This window comes from Carlito syrichta, unplaced genomic scaffold (genome assembly GCF_000164805.1).
Source record: "Carlito syrichta isolate Samal-C Ts95f unplaced genomic scaffold, Tarsius_syrichta-2.0.1 Scaffold305697, whole genome shotgun sequence".
Classification (NCBI taxonomy): Eukaryota; Metazoa; Chordata; class Mammalia; order Primates; family Tarsiidae; genus Carlito; species Carlito syrichta.
This window is the reverse complement of record NW_007249793.1, coordinates 71,154-93,835: the sequence shown is the minus strand read 5'-3', so window position 1 is coordinate 93,835 and position 22,682 is coordinate 71,154. Positions and strand designations below refer to the sequence as shown.

Genomic DNA, 22,682 nt, shown 5'->3' with positions numbered 1-22,682 from the left:
TTTGTATTGTCTGAGCTTCCTTTAACCTGGTTTTCCTTGAAAGCCAAAGTAAAGAGATATCTCAATCTTTGACCTCCCTGTGAGGTGGTAAGATCTGAAGGTGGATTGGAGAGGCTGGGTAGTTGGGATGTGCTGCAGATATGTACATTGGTCTCTAGCGGCCATTTGTGCTTCTCCTCTTCAAAGTAGACATAAATGGTAGTAGGTTAGGGCATTTATGGGGTGCAGAGTTTGGGACTTGAAGGATAATATCCATGTTGATATAAAGGAAAGAGGGAACGGATACTATGTACTTATTAAAAGTCAGGCACTATGCTTGGTGTTTTTCATGTTTTTACACATAGCCTTTGGTAGATGTCCCATCGTGGAGGTAGCCCTCGCCTGTGAGCCCATTTTCAAAGAAATTAAAAAGTCCAACCCTCCTACACCCTTCACAAAACTGAATTTTTGAACTAAAATATGCCTAAGAGCTTCAGTCATGGAGGTCTCTCTGCAAGCAGATTCTCTTCACGTCACAGATAAGTGGAAGTTGTAGACTAAGTTCTGCATTTGGGAAATGCCCATTCAGGGCTCAAGGGATGGACATAGGAAGACTCACATTTTCCGTCTCCAGTTTGCAAAGGCACAGCAATGGCTGGGATAGGTGAGGCTGGCCTCCATGAGGGCGACAAGCTTTTCCAGACTAGGAAGCTTTTTTAAGTTGTAAGCCGACCTGGCCCTCAGCTTCTTAAGATTTTCTAAGCCATAGCTAGGCAGGGAATGGATCGTTGTTCTTGAAATATCTCTATAAAGAGAAAAGGTAAATATAACAGAATTTATTTGGTTAAAATTTTCTGCTTTAAGTTAGCAGGCAAGATAGCAGACTAGTGATATTCTTATGTGGATGAATAGGGAGACACCAGTTTATCCATCATACCTTGGTCAGATCAATATTTGTCTAGTAGAACATTGTGTTTGGTGGAAGTTCTGGTCCTCCTGGTAGGAGGCGTTAGGTAACAGGCCACCCTTATTCCTGTGTATACTTACATCCTGTCTGATTTGGAGCTTAACTGTTGCTGGTGATTAGATTTAACCACCTTCCCTTCTTCAGTCTATCTATTTGTACTCACTAACTTGTCAGGACTAAGGAATCAAGACCATTTGCCCGTACCATAAAACTAACTATAAAAATATTTCTCATGAGCTGGGGTGGAATCTGTGGCCAAATTTCAGAAAAAGGGAAAAAATAAAATACATCATTGGGGAAGAAGTGTCTTGTGGGCCATAGAGACAATTTCAGCACAAAGTCCAAATGGCCATACAGAGTGGTGGTTATGAATTTGGCATTCACAGCAAACTTGGCTGCATATGTACTCTGCCTCTCTACCTATTAGATTTTTTTTACCTTGGTCAAGTATGTCCCTTCTCCTTGTTTCAGTTTCCTCAGCTATAAAATGAGAAGATAAATCACATCTACATTGTAGGATTGTTGTGAAAATTAAATAAATTAAATTACTTAAATAAGCTCCTGGCCAGCAGAAAGCATGTAATGACTGGCAGCTATTATTAGTAAGCATTACACATACACACAGAGGGAGAAGGGGAAGGTGGGGAGGGGGGGGAGAGAGAGAGAGAGAGAGAGAGAGAGAGAGAGAGAGAATATGAATCTTTCTTTATAGGAAAGGAAGGTTGCCTTGGTGAATCTTTCTTTATAGGAAGGTTGCCTTGGGGAGCCAGCATAAATAGCCAGTTTAACCAGGTCTCTGATGGGCTCCAAGTTACATGTTTTTTTCCTAGCAGCAACACAAGAAATTTGGGTGCTTTTCTGGCAACATGACGGACAGCTGCAACCCTCAAAAGCAAGACCAGCTGGTGAGAATGAGGAGATTTAAATGGCACCAGCTTGGACCTGTTGGGGCCAACAGCTTGGCCATGAGTGGGTTTTTCTGATGGGGGTGGCTGCAAGTAATGACCAGGATGAGTTCATTTCAGCACCTTTGGGGGCCCTTAGATATACTTGAAAAAGAAGAAGCTTTTAATGTCAGCATTCCCTGTAAGTCAAAGCAGTAGGCACTCAGAGTAATGAGACTTGGGGGTGTGAATATATATTTGCTACCCCATATGTTCTCACAATCTGGAGAAAATTACATTCTCAAAGTCTTGTTTTCATTGTGTCATTCTTTTGCTCAAAAATTTGTAATGGTTTTCTACCGTCCAATGAAACCCACCCCTAACTGCTGTCCTATTTGTCACTTCCATTTTCCAACCAAACTTATACAGTTGTCCATATTTGATGTCACTGGTTCCTCATCTCACAATCCAATTGAGTTTTTTTCCCAACCTATAGAGAAATAATACTCACTAAAGCCATGTCATAGTTCTAGTCTTGATTTTTCAATTACATTGCACAGGTGAAACAGTTCATCTTTCTGAGATGCTCTCTTTGTTGGCATCATATTCTCTTTGATTTCTTCTGATGTCTCCTGTGATTTCTTTAAGATTTTTGGTTTTAATTCTCTTCTATCTGCTCTTTAAATATTGGTATTTCTCTAAGCGTAGACCCTTCTGACTATACATAATCTTTCTGGGTGATCTTACCCACTCCCTTAGTTTCAGACACCAGGCATATACTGATGCCGTCCAAACACCTTCCAAATTCCCCATTCAGATCCTACTCCCAAAACCCTGGCCCAGATAATCAGTTGTCCATTGAATCCCACCATTTTGATGATTTGTTGGCATCAACACTGAACTTACCATCTTATTTAAATATGTTCCTCCTTATATTTCCCATCTCAGCAAATAACTCCTCCATTTTCCCTTGTTCTTTAAAACAAACACCTGGGTGCCACCCTTGACTCCCTCACTGAAACATTAGCCTCTTGTTTTCTCAAGCCTACCCTTTAAATCTGTTTATAATCAGTCTACTTCCCTCCTGTTCTGTATTTTTTGGTTTAGGTCACCGTAATCTCTGCCTAGACAAAAGGAATCATTTCATAGCCGTTCTTCCCATCACCATTTATTTTTTTCTCTAGTGCAATCTTTATACTGCAGATTTAAAAAATACCAAAAAGATTGTGACTTCCTGTTTAAAACTCTTCAGAAATTCCTCATTGCTCTTAGGATGAGGGATAAATCACTAGGCATAGTATGCTGGTCATTTGCCTGGTTTCTCTCACATCTATTTCATGCCCTTCTCTGTGCTCTGTTCTGTGTTTCAGGAGGAATGTCTCCTGCATGTTTCATTTCCCAGGTACTACTTTGTTAATCAGATTCCAGTGGGTTCAGCAAAAGACACTAGTAGGACATTGGAGGACAGGTAAAAGTTAGGGTACTTCTCATTCCTCCCCTGTTTCAGGCAACAGTTGAATCTTCTCTGTGACTCCAGCTCTGTTGAGGATCCAGTTTCCCCAGTTCATGGGCATTAGTAAGACCGCTTTCTCACTTGTTCCTCTAGTCCTAGGGTTAGTAGTGGTTACTCATTATTGCTATTCTCTGGCCTGATGACACCCTGTTTGATATTTGTTTTCAGAACTAATATTTACCTTTGTGTAATATATATACATACATGTATACATACATAACCGCAAATACACATACACACATAACTATATACATACATACATAACTCTCTCTTTCTCTCTCTCTCTCTATATAATAACACTTAATCACCTTTTTGTTAGGTGCCATTTGGGTCAAATTTGTTAATTCTATTATTCAAATCTTCATATACTTAATTGATTTTTTTTCTTATTTGTTTTGTCACTACTGAAGCTACAAAATATATGTGATTCTTGCTACTGAAAGAAGCACATTAAAATCTCCAACTATGATTTTGGATTTGTATACTTTTAGTTTTGTCAGTTTTCTTCTTACATATTTTTGATGACATTTTTAGGCCCATACAAATTTAGAATTTTTATGTCTTCTTGGTAAGTTTCTGTTTATCTTGTCATACATCTCCTAACTTTTTGGAAGTTCCTTCTTTTTGCTGATTCCTTTCTGACTTTCAACTGTTGGGATACCCATGGACTTAGCGTCTAGACTTCTTTTTTTATTTTAAGGATATAAGTTACAATTCAGGATTAGGTATATAAGTGGTCATCACAAAGGTAAAGTTTGGGCCTCCCTTTGTTCTTTCACTTACTCTTTAGGTGAGCTCATCCAATCTGATGACTTAAACCACTGTTTATATGTTGATGGCTCTAAAAGTTTTAATTCTAGGTTGCTTCTTTCTCTTGAACTCCAGAGTCAAATTCAATAACATCCTTATAATCACCACATAAATGGCTAATAGGCAGGTCAAGCTATGGATATTAAAAACTGAGTTCCTGATCTTCTTTGAAAACCTGCTCTACCTTCAGCCTTTCCAGCTGTTCATGCCAAAACTTTGAAGTCATCCTCTGACTCCTCTCTTGCCCTCACCCCCATATCCAAACTCTCACAACACTTTATGCACCACGTATATCTGGAATCTAATTACATCTCACAACATTCATTGCTATCATTGCAATGTAAAAGTTCTGCTGTTCCAAGGCAGTTTTTTCTAGTTCCCTCCTTTGTATTATAATTATTCAGATTTGGGGGCCCTAGAGATAAGAGTCTGGTCCATAAACCCTTGTCTCTGTGACAAGTCTTTGCTCTCTGCTGCTGAAGGACCCTGCTGTCCTGGCTTGCTCTCCATTTACATGTCCCATTATTCCAGAGCTTTTCACTTTTTATTATTTTTTCTGACAGGAGATCTTTTTGGTTTCTCTCTTTAGGCAATCCCTCTTCTGACCTGTTATGCTATCAACACTTGCTCTGTTCTTTGTGAATGATTTCTCACTTCATGTGGCATTTGGACTCCTCTTTTTTTCTCAAATGAGGAAAGGAACAAAGCAAAGGCAGAGACCCGTATCCCTGTTTGTCTAAAACAGTTCAAGGCTCCCTCCTAGGAATTAAATAAAAGTGCTTAAAAAGTTTTTCAGGAACAACTTAAAACAAGGCAATCATTACTTGTCATAAGAATTTTTCATATTTATTTCAAAGTAAGCAATAAAAAAGACTATTTTTTCTTAATTATGCCTTACTCCTTGAGTTTAGAGTCTTAAAAAATCACAGTAACTGAAGATTTTCAAAGATAAACTATTTTTTTTATATCCCGTGGGGTACCATTCCATTATATACTTTGGGGTAGATTAAAGATGACTGAAAAATTTTTGGCACTCTTCTTTATCAAGGATCTATTTGCCCTCTTCTTGAATCTGGGCCAAACTGTGTTGTCTTTGGACAACAGAGTATGATAGAAGTGCTACTATTTAAGTTCTAGACTTAGGCTTTAAGAGCACTGACAACTTCTATATTGGTGTATTGTATAGTCCTGAACTGCCACTGAGAACTCAAAATACCCTGAGGTCGCCATATTGGTAAAAGACTAAACCACAAGGAGAGGTTCTAGAGAATCAGGTGCCATGTGAACAGAGAGAAAAAAGACATACACACACCAGCACACATCAGTGAGCACATAGATGCACAAGGCATGTGAGTGAATGGGATAACTTGGAAGTCGATGTCCTACACAGAGCCACCTGAGCTGACAGTGCTTGGATTAGAGACAAGTCATCCAGATTTCTGATGCACAAAATTGTGAGCAAAATGAAGTGGTTGTTTTAAGCCACTAAGATTTAGTACAGCAATAGAGAACCAAAATAGACTCCTTTGAAATCTCTGTGACTTTATCACTTCCATGATTTTTAGCAGTTATGGAGGTATTTTTTCTTTAAAGCCAACAAGAGTGCATTATATTCTCTATATTCACTGCCCCTCCTACAACTTACTATCTTTTGCTTTATGTACTAGCTATTTGTATTTGTGTTTTATCGCTCCTTGCAGGTAGAAGGCTCTAGCATTCTAAGCAGTGCCTTTCATGTAGTAAGTACCCATGATTGCTCTGTTTGAAAATATACCGGGGAATGACATTGGAGAAGGATTGGGAAAGGGAATAGATAGATCACCCCAGCCAACTGTGATATCCTCTGATCTCCAGAAATTACAAAGAGTCTTGTATCTTGTGTTGTCTCTTCTATTGTTTTATATTGTTGTCTTTTCATGTATGTTTGCTTGTCTCTTCAGTCAGATTTCAGATGCTCTGAAATTATTTAGGCACTTTTGTGTTCTGTAGCATATCTGGCACAGGGTTTGTGAAATCTATTCAGAAAGTCTGATTACCAGATATACCTTAGCATTGTGATAAAGATGAGAGGTCTGAGCAAGTATTGAAGGAGATCTGATTCTAAAGGGAGAGGGACAAAAGGCAGACTGAGAAATCTAGAGGTCTGGATTTAAAGTGAGCTCAGTAAAATGGTGCTTCTGCAGCAAGCAGTTATTTGGGTGAAAGTACCAGAGCTACCAAGGAAAGGAGACACCCTGTGAAATGTTTACAAGGAGACAGACATGCACTGGGGAATTAGCAGAATGATATGCTGGGTGAACTGACTTGAATACAATCCAGTGTTTAGATGTTAGGTTGGGAAGCCTCGATGCCTTTCTGTCTGCTCAGTGTTCTGGAACTTATTTTGAATTTCTTCTTATCATCGCTACACAATATATGTGCTTCTGCCATTTGTACAAGATGGCTTTGCTGCTGTGAGACTAAGGTGTTTTAATAGCGTTCTGGGATTCAGATCTTCTCCAGGTAGAGGTTGAAGGAGATAGTGGTTGGTAGGAGAGAAAGGCAAAGTCACTTAAAGTCCAATAAAGCAAATTCTTCAGCAAAAGTGGTTCCTAGATGATGGGGAAATAAAAGTCTTTGTAGAGGCGTTTACTTAAAACTTATTGGCTAGAGTGACCTTACTGGCTAGAGTGACCTCTCAAGACTTCCAGATTTTGAACTAACAGAAAAATAACATTTCTCTGGTATCTCCATGGGTTAAGAGAAATCTATAGAAATTTATATTATCAGTAAGAAAGAAGTGACAGGTAGATCTTGTTCAGTGTGGTTTGAGACTTAACTGCACTAGTGCTCCCAATTTTGTTCTTTGTTTCCCTCAAACATGCACACACATATACAAAAAGAGTCTGTTTCTCGGCTACAATTTTTCCACATGGATTGAAAAGCTGATATTTGATTATAATTCCTTTATTAAACACTTTCCACTTTTAGGATGCAAATATTCATGGAGGGAATAACAAAAAAAGACATCATTAGTTATTCACATTTTCACAGAAGTAGCTTATTATGACTGTGATGGTTAATTTTTGGAGTTAAATTGACTGGATTAAAGATATCCAGATAGCTGGTAAAGCATTATTTCTGGTGTCTGAGGATGTTTCTAGAACAGATTGGCATTTGAATCAGTGGATGGAGTATGGAAGCTCCGCCCTCAACCAGAAGCTGACTTTAGACATCAGAACTCCACGTTGTCTGGATTTTAGACTCAAGGGCTTGTACCAGTGACCCCTCCAGCCCAGATTCTCAGGCCTTCGACTTCAGACTGAGAGATACACCAGTGGCTTCCCAGGTTCTGAGACCTTTTGACTTGGAGTGAGCGATGCTCTGGCTTTCCTGCTTCCCAGCTCACAGATGGCCTATTGTGGGACTTTTCAGCCTCCATAGTTATTAGCTAATTTCCCTATTAAATGTCTCTTCAGAGCTCTCTTTATATATATGTGTGTGTATATATCCTATTGGTTCTGTCTCTGGAGAACCCTGACTAATCTAATCACTATTGGCTCAAGAGGAGCTTAGAAAGAGACCTAGAACACAAATTATGGTACAACGAGGGGTATTTAAATTGTTATTCTGAGCAACCATATTTTGAGGAATAAAGGGAACCACGGGATGGGATTACATCTCTAGGCCTTGAAAGTTAGGCAGAAGAGTTTAGAATTTACATGACTTATTGCAAGCTGTATTTCTGTAAGATTACTCTTGAGATCCTGAGACTGGCATATAGCAGGGATTCAATAAATACTAACTGAATTAATTGGAAGGAGAAAAAATTAAAGGTAGGAGGAGAACAAAATGGCTATTTTAGAAATTCAGGCCGAGGATAATAGAGACTCTCTCCTGCCACACTTTCACTTTACCTGTTAAAAGTCATTGTGTCACATGATGACAAGGATTTGTAGGCCTCTGCTCTGTGTGACTATAGCCCTCTGTGAAAATTTCTGCAGTGCTTACTGTACTAGGAAGTAACATGTATCCCTCTCCCAGAAATACATTAGGGCAGGTACTGTTTTTTTTACATCTTTGTATTTCTTACATCTCGCCTAGTGCCAGACACACAGTAGATGCTTGATCAACACCTACACAATGTATGTCATATAAGATCAGATGGCCTCATTTGGTAGTTGAGATTGTTTACTTCATGCTTGCCCTTGTTCCTGGAACTGGGGGACTGGGAAAGAAGGGTCGGGTAGTTGTGAGCTGGTGTTTTTAATCCTTGTCTTTCAGGCTGGTCTCGTCTAATGACTGTGATCTTTCTTTTTAATATATCACTTTGGTTAACATTTCAACATACATTATATTCTGGCAGCAAGGGATTTGGAGGATTGAAGTCCTGGAAAATGCCAACAGAGATACCATGGGATTATGGCTAGCACTGAAGAGTTTTAGCGGTCCCAGATTATGTCAACAATGTTAGAATTCTTGGTTTTGAGATAAGTGAGAGAGATGCTATTGTTAATTTGTTGTTGAGCCAGGAGAGGCAAGAGTTAAAGAGCACTCTGTGCCCCATTTAATAAAGTGTGTTATAGCCAGTGCCACAAATTTGATTTGAACAATTTCTATTTTTCCCAGCAAAGATGTTATTACAGGTCAATCATTTCCATAAGTGAGAGCACATTTCTGGTGTATACTACACTGACAGATGGCTGGAAGATCTCTCTTTCATGATCCCAGGCGGGATAAAAAGGCAATTTACTATCTATAGGACTGTGGGTACACTGGTAATGGAAGAGAATCATTCTTATACAAATAACTCAGTGTTTGAATCTGAACTATCAAATGAATCTGAGCTATAGCCAAATCAATTTGATAAACCATCAGAATATGATTGTACTGGCTCCAGCCTGCAAAGGCAACGCATTATATTTTCCCCACAGGAAACTCTTTCCCAAGGAAACAGCAATTGCTCGATTGCTTAGAGAGAGAGGAAGAGAGAGAGAGAGAGAGAGAGAGAGAGAGAGAGAGAGAGAGAGAGAGCGCTTGAGTGAGTTCAGAATGTCAGGTGAAAACTCAGATGGCTGCTGCTGATGTTTAAGGTCAGGACTCCTGTGAGGGAAATGAGGATGCTGGGTCACTCCTCTGAAACTCGAAGAAGCTTGTTGTATGTTTCTGGCTTTCTCTGCATTCACTTCTCTTTGCAGTGGAGCAGTGTGCCCTTGCATCCTCAGGGGTTCAGAGGCTCTCTGCTCTTCACTCAACTAGAAATTTTGCCTTCAGGGGTGTCTATCATCTGTGGGGTGCATGCCCCTTTACTTCTTTAGAATCGCTGGCATATATCTGCTGGGGACAAAGAGCTGAGCCTGTGGGAGAGGAATTCACTACAATCAGCTTGTGGAGTAGACATTTTGGAGACCGGGAAAGGCTTCCTAGTTCACAACATTGGTCCTAAGCCAGCGAAGGTCAGAATGCTCTCTAGAACAGCAGCATGGGCTTCTCTGGGAAGTTAGAGATACAATTTCTCAGGCTTCAATCCTGACCTGCTGAATCAAAGACTCTGAAGGTAGGGATCAGCATTCTAAGGTTTTTCAGTAATCTCTCCCAGGGATTTTGATGCACAATCAAGTTTAAAACCACTTCTAGCCTGACTCAGTGGCTCAGTCTGTAATCCCGCACTTTGGGAGGCTGAGGTGAGTAGATTGCCTGAACCCGTGGGTTCGAGACCCACCTGGGCAACTTGGTGAGACCTCATCTCCACAATAAATCAAAAAATTAGTCGGGCTTGGTGGCGCACGCCTGTAGTTCCAGCTACTTGGACAGCTGAGCAGGTTGAGGCTGCAGTGACCGGGAGTGTGCCGCTGCACTCCAGTCTGGGTGACAGAGTGAGACTCCAACTCAAAACAAACAAACTCTGAGCCCGCAGGTTCGAGACCTACCTGGGCAGGCGAGACCTCATCTCTACAATAAATCAAAAAAATTAGCCGGGTGTGGTAGCGTGTGCCTGTAGTTCCTGCTACTTGGAAGGCTGAGGTGGAAGGATCGCCAGAGCCCAGCAGGTCGAGGCTGCGGTGGCTGGGAGTGGCCACTGCATTCCAGTCTGGGTGACAGAGTGAGACTCCAACTCAAACAAACAAACAAACAAACATTCCTTTGGGGCAGTTAAGAAACATTCACATTTAGCAGGACATGGTGGCTCACGCCTATAATCCCAGCACTTTGGGAGACCGAGTCGAGGATTGCCTAACTCCAGTGGTTCAAGACCAGCCTGGGCAACTTGGGGAGACCCTGTCTCTATAATAAATCAAAAAATTAGCCAGCTGTGGTGGTATGTGTCTGTGGTTCAAGTTACTTAGAAGACTGAGGTGGAAGGATTGGCTGAGCTCAGTAGGTTCAGGCTGCAGTGGCCATGAGCATGCCACTTTACTCCAGCCTGGGTGACAGAGAGAGACTCCGACTCAATGGTTAAAAAAAAAAAAAAGGGAAAAGAAACATTCACATTCATCAGAGCAGTATTCACAATAGTTAAGTCATAGAACCAACCTAAGTGTCCATCAACAGTTAATTGGTCAAAGAAAATGTGGTATATATACACCATGGAATACTATGCCTAGAAAGAATAAAATCATGTTCTTTGCAGTAACATGGATGGATTTGGAAGTCATTATCCTTAGGGAACTAACTTGGAAAGCAAAATCCTGCATGTTCTCACTTACATGTGAGAACTAAACAATGGATACTCATGGAAATAAAAATGGAAATAAATAAAGATGGCACTGGGTCACCAAAAGTGGGGAGGGGTGAAGACTTAAAGACTACCTCTCAGGTACAAAGTTCACTATTTGGAGGATGGTAAGAGCCACTCACCGCTGAGGTGGTTCATAACTGAGTTCTACTCTAGAAATTGCCCTCTGCTGACTTACCCAAGATTTGGCTCCTCCCGAGGGACAGCCTGCATCCAGTGACTGAAGAGAACTTGTCCCTGGCCTTAATTCAGTACAACTTTGAAGAACCATCTTAACTCCAGAGTTCTGCATGGGCTGAGCTGAGCCTTCTGTGGCAAATGCATTACAGTTCAACTTCCCTCTTAGCCTGATTCTTCTTCCATAAAGCATTCCCATTATACTCTGAGAGCACTCTCCAGTAAAACCTCCTGTATGCAAATATATCACGTTTTTCTTCTTCTTTTTTTTCTTTGATGGGGGAATGGCAGTCCATATGTCCCAAGGCATAGTCACAGCCCTAGTATGAGCAGTCTGCACACTCTCCTACTCCTACCTATTATCTCATAGCACCAAGTGGACTGGTCCTTGGCACACCTACACAAACCCCTCTCAGACCAGCGTTCAGTTAGGTTAGCACATCAAGTTGCAGCAGTGGAGATGGGATAGGCCATTCATCTTCTTGCATCTCAAGTTAGCAGGCAAAGAGGCTTGAAGGACATCTGTGGACTAACCTGAAAGCCCCAGAAAAGGAGGCCTGATGTTAAGGGGATCAATTCTTTTGCCCATAAGGGGAGGAGAAGGAAACTGGCAATTATAGACTGGGCTTTTGGCCAGGATTTTGCATTGACATGAAAGGATGCGATAATGTATTATTACTCCTACCCTTTTAAGTCATGGGAAGTGCTTCACAATTCTATTGGATTTTCTGTAAATTTTATTCACTTAATTCTGGCGAGGTATGTTCTGGTAGTAAAAGGGATAAAGCAAGGGACCTGTAACTTGAAGACCCTGCAGAACAGCTCTGATGCATTCATAGAGGCTCTCTCCTTGCCTGGATTCACAGCAGGGCTGACTGGGGATTCGAGTTTTATATTTTCTTTTAAATGTTCTTGTGAGATACTTGGGTAGTGCCTCCACCTGCAATCTGCTTAGGCAACCTTAGGAGCTATTCTTCTATGTCATGTTTATGTATCATTGACTTGTGTTTTTAGGTTGGTGGCTGGTGTTAATAATCATTTCCCCCCTCTATTTCAGCTCACAATCAGTTTCAGGCAGCCTAGATGTTTGATTAAATATGTTTATGAAAACATGATTTGATGGGAACACGTGGAATGTGAGACAGAAGACCTAGTTTCTGGTCCAAGCTCTGCCACCTACAGCTGTTGCACGATCTTAACAGGTCTCTTCCCTCCTCTGGCCCTAGTTTCCTTAGCTGGATAATGAATGACTTGGGGATCCTCATCCAACTTAAACAATCTCAAGAGCAGACTGGGTTAAGGTGTTATCGATTCGATATTGTAGGTCATGTAGGGAAACATACCCATCACTGATATATTCTGCCATTAACAATAGAGTTATCTGTTTAGAAACATTCAAAACTCTTATGGCTTTTAGCTAAGTAAAATTGACGAACTGCTATTGGGGGGGTCAAAGATATCAAAGTACTTTGTCAAAGTTCATTTGTCACCCAAGTACTCTGAGAACAGGGACCGTTAATGAAGCATTATAAGTTCTAAGTACTTTGCATACTTGGGCACTTGAACTATGTGCCCAACACTCTCCATTTGTCAGGCCAGTGTCCTACTTTGCATTTCATAGCACATAGTATGACCAGATATATTAACTTGTACATTTAATTATTTTTACCCAAGCCACCATGAGAATTATAGCTTTCTGTGGGAAGAAATATATATATTTATTTATTCATTCATGAGACAGGGTCTCACTCTGTTGCCTAGCTCACTGTAGCCTTGACCTCCTGGGCTCAGGAGATCCTTTTGCTTCAGCCTCCCAAGTAGCTGGGACTACAGACAGGCACCACAATGTCCAGCTATTCTGTTAAGTTTTTATAGAGACGAGGTCTGGCTATGTTGCTTAGGCTGGACTTGAACTCCTGGGCTCAAGTAATTCTCCTACCTTGGTCTCCCATAGTTCTGTGCTCACAGGCATGAGTGACTTTGCCTGGTCAGAAGAATTTTCTTTTTCTCTGTTCCCTATACTATATATAGGGCATGAAACAAGGCTGGTGCTTAAAAATATATCTAGTCAAATCAGTGGAAAAATATATTTATATGTTTGTGTGTGATAACACTAGGAATTAGTCATTATCGTTTTTGTCATTTTTTTAGGTGAGAAAACCAAAAGGTAGAGAGGCAAAGTAATTAGTTTCAAACCAGGGCAATCTGCTTTGTCACCTCTGCTTTAATCATGCCAATACTACTTTTTTGCATAGGTTGACTATCTCAAGCCAGGCATTCTAGAATAATTGAATTTGGTCAAGATGACAAATCTATTTTAAAGCATACATTTATTTCCCATGTCACAACATACCCTTTATCATTGATAATAAACACTTTTGAAGTTTCTCCTCAAACATAGAGACCACACAGGGTCTAATTTTAGAGATACACAGCCTGAGGGAGAATTCAAGCTGTTTGGTGAAAACAACAGTGATGTTGAGAGATGGCTGTAGGTAGGTGAGTAGATAGCCTACTCTGACTGCCAAAGAAGAGCTTCAGATGAGTGGCTTCCGAATGTCTAAACTAACTGTAGGCAGGCTACATGAGGACCATCTAGGGAAGCCTTAGATTTATTCACACGTGTATCTATTTCTGTGTTCACCATTCCTCCTGGCATCTCATTCCTTCCTTTTGCATTCCTTTCTTCTTCATGAAGTACTTTCTTCAGTAAATTTAGTAGGTTTTGTTTAGAGTCCAGGAAAACGCATTAAAAAAAAAAGCTTTTTGGTAATTGTGATACAGATCCCCCCTCCCAATACCCATTAAGAAGCCATAAAGGCCTTGAAGTCACAGGAAGAAGAAGTCACTGATGGCTGAGGTGGTCAGACTTGAGGAGGTAGGGCTTAGAATGATTCTTGATGGAAGGCACCTTGCAGATAAGAAGAAAAGGAAGTCACTTTTGGAGGGAAAGGTGGGGGTGAGGAAATGATAGGAACGGGGCTTATGCAGGACTATGAGGCACTGAATATATCCCAAGGGATTTGGAAAGAGAATCCAAAAATAATGTGTGTGCGTGTGTTTCTCTCTGGGTTGAAACTTCTGGGAGTTGAAGGTGAGGGATGAGAATTGTGCTTTCCCTCCCAGGGAAGAGACACATAGTAGAGTGATTATGAGTCTGTGCCATGAGTCAGACCAGCTTAGACCCCTGCTAAAACACTTGCATAACCTTGAAGAGTTTACTAACCCCTCAAGGGAAGTCAATTTTTCCTTCTCTAAAATGGGAATAACAGCTTCTACCACAGAGGTTTGTTAAATAGATTACATGAGAAAATGCATCTTAACTTCTTAGAACACTTGGTAAGTGCTTGTTACATGCTATTATTATTGTTGTTATTTTATTGAATGTTAGGCTGCAGAGCAACCTTAAATTGTCCCTGTACATCTTTCCAGATGCTATGAATAGAAATTGACCTTGACTGCCAGTCCTGTCTTGGAAGCTTCTCTGAGCTGGAGAGAATTGACTTCTCTACCTTACACAAACAGCTCTTACACGCAGACATCGGGGGGAAGCTACTCACAGAACGACTGGCCCGGAGGCTCCCTGGAAAACATCATTAGGCAATTCTTCCAAATTATTGTTATCACTTAGATTCCTGGGGATGGAGTTGAGGAAAGAAGAAGGAAAACGTAAAGTCACATAAATATCACTGTTGCAGGAGCCATTTCCCTCTAAATGGCCTGGAAGAATAGTCAGGGCTACTTACAGCTCATCTAGTTGGGTTCCGTTGAATGCACTGTTGTGTATTTCTTGAATCCCATTCTTATTCAGCCATCTGAAATAAAAGGGCCATTAAAAAAACCAATAATGTCAGATGCAAACAATACAGGGGTTTTATAATTGGAAGCAGTGGGCAAGGTCAGACAGTGCAGGTTAGTGGCATAAAGAAAATGCCACCCTTAAAGCCCAGAGACAGATAGAAGACTGATTTATCACTGTATAACCTTTTGTAACTTTTCAAGTGTGTATTATGTGCATGTTTTACTTATTCAAAGGAATAGATGAAATTTAATTTTGAAAAGACACACCTAGGCAGAGCAACTCAGTTCCTGAACTATGAGGTCTTTACACACTTATCTGTGTGCAGAGATGCCACAGGGGAGCAGATGGATCTTTCCCATCCTGCAGGACAGGAATCGTACAATTATTGAACAAGTGTTTGTAAGACAGAGAAAGAACATTTTGTATCACCTTTCTCTAAGGACTTAAGCCTTTCACTCATGCTCTCCCACAGCAGCAGGCTTGGCTGTCATCAAAAAGTGATCTAATTAAGTTGTCAGACAACCTGAACATCTTCTGTGACCCGTAGGAACCTGGTTATTGGAGGTTTGTGGAGGTGGCTCTGGGTTAAGCCAGGAAGGAAGAGAAATCAATTACGGAGACTGTGGGCTGTGGCAGGGCAAGGTGGTGTGAATAGGCTTGAGAAGAGGCTTGGGGGAGGTGGTGGTGGGAGTAGAACAGTCATCCTGATTGTGCTAAGAAGGGCAGTGAGTGGGGTTGCCTGGACAGGGGAGCCCAAGGACACTTTGGGCCACAGCTCTGCTTTGCTCCTGAGTGGATAAGAAAACAAAAACAAACATCCAAGGTCAGGAGAGCGTGTCCCCAAGAGCCTGACCACCTGCTTTTGTTTTGCTGCCAGGTTCCTTTCTCTGTCAGACTCAGTGGGTTTACGAATAAACCTGGAGAAGCTCCTTTGTGTCGGAATCCCTCTCCTGGGCTGCAGTGGGTAGCTAGAGAGCTCTTAGAATCACAGGAGAACAACTGTATGTCTTTTTCCTTGTCTTGGAAACCAGTTAGCTAAAAAAAACTTTTAAAACATTGATATCCAATTGGTGAGTTCTGATGACAAAGAAGTGGCATCCCATCCTCCCTGTCCCTCCCCCACCTGTGAGAAAGCCTCTCCCCAGGGACATCAGATTCCTGACTTGTCAGCTTGTCCCAGAGTGTGAGAGTTGCTGGGGCAGCTTCCCCTAACCTGTGGGATATACATTCCTGGTGGTTTTGGATCAAACACAGGGTTCAGGAAACGTTTTCTGTAAAGGGCCTGATGGTAAAATTTACGTTTGATGGGTCAAGAGGCAAAATCAGATGTATTACATAGATATTTTGTCTGACTACTCACAAAACAATTTCTACAGAATTTTATTGACTAAATTAAAAATATGCTAATAATTGACTACATTAAAAAATATAAGTCTAATATTAAAAATAATGGAATTCTTTTTTTGTGGAGGATAACATTTTGCTTAATTTAGGTTCCATGTTAGTGCAGGAATTCCTGTCTTAGTTCAGAAGGTAGAAATGGCCCCTGGGCTATATGTAATTGGTTGACCCTTAATTTAACACAAGGGACATGCAACTCTACATCTGCTCCACCTTTTTTTCTATAGGCTAGATAATTGATATTTCCTGCACATATATGTCCTGCAAATAGGTGTTGCTATGACTAAATAACATATATACTAAATTAAAAGGATTATAATCAAAGTAGCTGTTTGTCTTTAGGGATTTTGTCAATCAGCAGATATCCTGTGGGGTGTGGGACGGTGTTAATATAATGGCAACAATGGATCATCACACAAAAAAACGAATCATGCTCCGAATTGCTGCCCTTGGGTTTATGTCAGACTGTAGGAATCTCAAAGGGAAGTCAACATTTATTAAGTGCACACCTGGTCTCTTAAGAGAGGTAGTGACTATCTTAAAACCAGATGATGATGATGGTGATGGAGGGGCAACAGCCTGGGCAGAGCATCAGCTAAGGAACAACTGCATCACAGGCTTACTTTAACACTTTTGTGTTCTTGGGGCGGCCAGAGTCTCACTCACAGAGACTCAGGAGGCTGCAGAAACAGAGTCTGGCTCCATCCTAAAGAGTGAAGGGGTTGGGGGACCTGGTCCATTAAAACTCATTGAGGGGTAGGCAAAGAATATCAAAAAATATTGAGGAGGGGAAGAAACATGAAGCAGGCTTCTTCTGAGACCAGAGTGCTAGGAGCTGTCACACGTGTAGTGTCATTTTATGTCTTCTGAATCAGGACATTCCCCTGGCTGGTCATAGCTAGGTGCTTTCCCTGTTCAGACACTCTGCTTGCCAGGGCAGAGTGGGGTTAAGGAAGGACCTGCAGGTCTCTGCACGGTGAGCGTGTATTGCTCAATTCTCTGAGTCATCAGCAAAATGCCTGATACTCTTTCATTGTTGGACTGTTTAAAAAATTTATTTACATTTATTTTTAGAACAGAGGTTTGGAAATTTGAAAATTGCTATTGATGGAAAACTTTGTCATCAGTGGCATTTTGCCATGCTCTTACTCCTTAGCACACTTGGAGGCCCCTATGGGAGAGATGACTGTCCCCTGTATCAGATAAAGTACCCCAAGTAAGAACAACTGGAGACATAAGCTGTGTGGAGTGTGAATTGCCTGATTCTATTGTCTACGGGTTAAGGGACAACTGAGGTAAGAAAAATAGATGTTTTTTCTCGCAAATGTGAATTTATCCTTTAGACATGTCTGAGAAGCACTGACTCTTAAAATAAAACTATTCTTTCTTGAAAAAATGAGTTCCTAAATTCTGGGAAATCACATAGTGTCCATGGACAGGAGTTAGTGAAAAGCAGACAGGGTCTATATGTTTCTTTTGTAGTTTTGCGTTTGCAAGAATACACCAGAAGTTCTTATTTCCTCAGATTCTTTGCTTCTAGTTGGGGAGAGTTGAGACCAAATGGTTTAAAACATCTTGCCTTTTGTCTCATGGGTTGAACAAAAAAGGATGTATATCAATGTGCAAAACTGGGAGAATGATATTAGCACACTCCCACTTAATTATATATTTTCTATAAAAATAAATATTTTGTTAGTAAGTTTGCCACATTGTAACATTAATTTTCAGTTACTGTATTTAAAAATGACACATATGTTTTAAGCAAGATTCACAGAAACATAAACATCCAGGCACAACTGATTACATAAATCACTAATCTCCTCATGAAGTAGCTCAGGAATCCTTTTGCAATGATTCTGTTTCACAAGCCCACAAGACAGTATTACTCACATACTCGTCATTTTTCAAAAGTTGTTTGTATTAATATTTTTATTTTCAATAATCATGGCCTTGATTATTCTGTTTCCTATGCTTACCCTTTGCCAACTCTAACTAACCACCCTTCATCTTTTAAAGCACAACCTCTTTTTCTCAGCCTTTTCTCCCTTTTTTAAACTCTTCATCTTTCATATCACAGGCTAGTCAAAATAATTTTTCCTTCTTTACTCTTAGAATAGTTGCTTGTTCTTTTATTTTTGCATACTTTTCATTCTGCTTATATTTAGTTTATTCGTTGTCTTTTTCTTTCTGCATTTCATCACCTTATCTCAACACACACACACACACGCACGCACGCACGCGCACACACACACACACACACACACTCTTATTCACTCCAAATATCATGAACTTAAGTGAAAAGATTTGGTGTTTTTCATCTATAATTTTTGTTCTGATACTATGTACTCTGAATACATGCTTTTGATTCAGTTTTATTTTTCCCTTCACACATTCCATTCCTATGCTAATCTGTTTTCAAAACTTTCCTATGGTTCTCTGTGATTAATTTACATCAAATACAGTGCTTAGCTTTGCTCATCAATGTGTCATCATCTCTGTCTAGTATTTCTCTCTTTTTTAACAACTGGGTTTCTCAATCACACAATTGCTTTGAAGAGGCCTAAAATTCTTTATTGACTGGAACTTACCTTTTGTACATATTGGCATATTTTAAAAACCCATACAGGTATATATATTTTAAAAATACAGCAATTTGTAAACTAGAAAGATAAAATGCATTTTGTATCTTTAGATATGATTGTAATTCTGTGCATCTAACTTTCATGGCTCTCACAAGTACTTAGGTAGCCCATGGTGCCCTATTTCTTGACCATCATGGTGGGTGAGTGGATAAACTGTTACTCTGGCTACTGGCAAACAAACAAACAAACAAAAAAACAAAAAACCCAACTAGAAGGCCATTCATTAATAACAGAATGCATTTAAAAATTTTCCCAAAAGTTAGAGAGAGTAATTCAAGCCCATTAGAAAATGTGATTGTTTCAAGAAAATGAGAAGTCATCTTATACTCAGCATGGGCCTGAACAGGAGCTACTTGTCATGGTTATGAGGGAATAGTTGTAAATTCTTGATTCTGCCTCCTTCCTGATCTTTTTCTTTGGGCAACAAAAGCCTTGCCAGGCAATAACTAGCTTTATTGATGCATGAGTTATTTTGTCCTTTGGAACAGATGTTGCATCACAGGAGACCATCATTCAAAGAGCAATTTTAAATACTTGAATCACACCACAGAATCATAAATTATTAACATGACTCCATGTTGTGATTCTGAGATGTAAAGATGAGAGAAAAACACAGAACCCGAAAGTGATTTAAATGGTGAAATGCCAAAATTACTCAAACAAAAAAAAGAAGCATCCCATTATGAGAAAAAAGATCATTAAGTGAAAAATCAAATGCCACTTTGTTGGGTATTTTTTCCCCCTTACTTACAGAATCACACTTTCAAAACTCAGCCCCACGAAAGAATTTCTTTCAATTGTGTGGATGTTTATGTTATCTTGAATGTCTCTAAAAAAAAACACAGATGAATAAGATATTTATATCAGTTCCATGCATGCAACTTTCCCATAATTAGTTTACTCGGCATACACTGATCTTTAGCTGAGGTAGTGTTTTAATAGTTAGCTATTGTTCAGAGGATGGTCAGCTCAAAGTTTGGGAAATAAATGGCTTCTAATTTGTCTTTAGTATGTCGTTGTTCTTAAAAATGGAATCGTAGACATGCAGTGTCTTCTGTCTCTGAAGGTTTTCTTAGTGAATTTCACCATGTTAAGATTCACTCTAACACACTCACTTATTAGCTGTGCCTCCACACTTAGTCTTTGCTCAATGTAACAAATACTTAAGCTGACCTTTCACCTCCTTGCCAAACTTTTCAATTCATCTTAGTTGGACCTTCTTTCTCCCGTCTCAATCCCCTTTCTATAGCTAGTTTCCTTCCTTCTACTCTCACAGAACAATTTTAACATTGATTTTTCTTTTCCTGAATGAAAGGATGGAGAAAATATTATATTCTGTTTGTATTCCTCATCTTTCCATCAAACTTCCCTGTTAGGTCTGATCTAACACATAAATGTAGAAGTAATAGCTGTAGAAGTAATATAGTAAACAACTTCGAACAATTTGAAAAATTCTGGAAAATTCTTGATCTTTCTTTCTCTCCTCCTTCCCTCCCTCTCTAGCTCCCTATACCCCTTCCCCACCTCTTCCTTTTGGATCAGTTTAGATGCTAACAATTTCACTATTGGAAATAGTTCCACTGCTATACATTGCCTTTTCTCTTCCTCTTTCAAAATGCAGATACCTTGGAAAAAGGAAAACACACCCTATCACTAACACATTAGCTTGGGTTTGTTTGTCAGATAGTCTCTTTAGCCTAGGGTAGCACAAAAATTCTACAAAGAGGAGAAGAGAATACAGGAGGAGATGTGGGGGTGGGGGAGCAGTAAATTAAGCATTAAATAGTGAAAAAGGAGCAACTTCCTGATTTTGCAATATGCTGGCTCTGTGGACAACGCTCTTATTGAAGAGTCTGTGGACTTCTGAGCTGAGATTGCCTGGCCTGCCCGTAAAACCAGTGACCTCTACTGCTTGCCTTCCTTTCTCTGCCCACCCAGAGTGACACATTTGGAGAATTTAGACTATAGAGTGCATATTAGAGGCCTGATGGGCAAGACAGCAAGTGAGTAAAGTGTTGGCAACTGCTTGAGGAAAAACTTACAGTAAAACCTTCTGGTGAGATTGAATCTTGTGAACAGCTGGCAAATGCTTAATACCTGTGTTGGATATTAACCTAGAGAGAGACAAAATGAAAGTGAGTAAAAATGAAGCTGGCTATTTAAACAATTGTCAGAATATGAACTTTCCAAAAGCCAAATATCAATTTTGAACCATCAGAAAAACCTATGGTAGAAGATCATAATGTATCTGAATTACGCTTATGTTTTCTATTTTAAGGTTCTCTCCAGGGTCTAGTAAGTTGGTGATTCCTTAGAGAAAAGAAAGTTATACTTCAGGCACAAGGGAACTACAGTGATGCGAGGTACCTTCAAAACATTGATATGTTAATATCATTTAAAAGCAACTTCCAACTAATGTTCCTAAATTATTCCCTGTCTTCAACTTCATCATACTCATTAGAGCTTCAACAGCTAATGCTCCTCAATTACTCCCTACCTTCAACTTCCTCACACTCATTAGAGAACTGCTCTTTCCCACTTAAAGTGGTTTTCTTGGGAATACAGCATGAGAGTCCATGCACTTTGACCCCAAGGTATGCGTGTGGCCTGAGTTGAGCCAATCAGACTTTCTCTTGGGAAGTGGTTGGAGTTCAGTTAGAGAGATGGTCATAAATTCCTATAGCTGAAAATTTCAGACCTACTTTGGATCCTTCCTAAGATCTGGTTGTCGTGGCCTGGCTTCCCCAGGAAGTGGAGTTCTGAGAAGAAGTTTGTGGATAATATATTTAATAACATGAGGTCAGAGCATTTAGGACAGGGGAAGTTAAAACAGGAGGAAAGCTAATCAGTACAAGGATGAACTATTGAGTTGGCCACCACTATTGGGATTGGTCATTAATCTCAAAGACTTAATTTTAAAAGATTTTCAAAATGAATCTCAAACTGTTGATCTGAGTGGAGGAGAAGAGTAAGAGGGAAGATTTATCTACAGATTCTCATTTTCTGTTGGTTAAAGGTGATCCTATGGTGTTAATTTTCCATTTCTGGCTTGTACATTTGTGAGTACACAGGGAGCTTCTGATGGGCTTCTCTTATGGTGGTACACAAGAAGCCCCCAGGCAGGAAGTGAGAGGTGTGAAAGACCAAGGCAAGCAGTTGTCTTGCATTAAGCTAGATGAAATTTGGGTAGAACTGCAACAGTGGTGAAGATTTTTAGGTGGTACATGTGAATTGTCTAACACATTGTTCTTTGGCATTTCCCTCACTCCTGTGAGTTATTTGCAATCCTTTGAATACCTTTTTACTCTCATTTCCTTTTTCTGTGTGCAGCTTACCTAAGGTGGAGGTGACCTTGGTTGCTTGCAACCTAAAGAACCCTCACTGTTATATTCCTCATTGTGAAGGACCATATATCTTTTTGAGATTACAATTCTGAAGAAGATTTGATATCTTATTCTCTTCTCTATATTCAGAGAGTCAGTGAATCCTGTCTGTGAGTTCTCGTGATGGTTCTCAGATGTTTTATTCCCTCTGGGTTCCAAAAGATCCACATAGAACTCATCTTGATCAACAGCACTTGAATTGGCCTCTCTTTGCTTTTTACTTAGGGAAGGAGGTTATTAATATGCTTTTTTGAGCTGGGATCGGTGGCTCAGCCTGTAATCCTGCACTTAGGGAGGATGAGGTGAGTGAATTGCCTGAGTCCGTGGGTTCGAGACCCACCTGGGCAATTTGGCGAGACCTCATCTCTACAATAAATCAAAAAATCAGCCAGGCATGGTAGTGCATGCC

At 40.1% G+C, this 22,682-nt stretch overlaps 1 protein-coding gene across 2 annotated transcripts in view; it reads right to left on the bottom strand.

The window, feature by feature from the left end:
• Positions 1 to 22,682, bottom strand: part of FSHR (follicle stimulating hormone receptor) — a 55,486-nt gene that overhangs the window by 5,643 nt on the left and 27,161 nt on the right. Inside the window, exons 2-6 of one of the 2 annotated variants that reach the window (XM_008062415.1) lie at positions 20,933 to 21,004; positions 19,642 to 19,719; positions 14,792 to 14,860; positions 14,606 to 14,680; positions 599 to 784 (exon numbers count right to left, since the gene is read on the bottom strand). In XM_008062415.1, coding sequence (XP_008060606.1) covers positions 599 to 784; positions 14,606 to 14,680; positions 14,792 to 14,860; positions 19,642 to 19,719; positions 20,933 to 21,004 — 480 coding nt within the window. The remainder of the gene's footprint in view (positions 1 to 598; positions 785 to 14,605; positions 14,681 to 14,791; positions 14,861 to 19,641; positions 19,720 to 20,932; positions 21,005 to 22,682) is intronic. The other variant, XM_008062416.1, reaches the window with a different exon arrangement.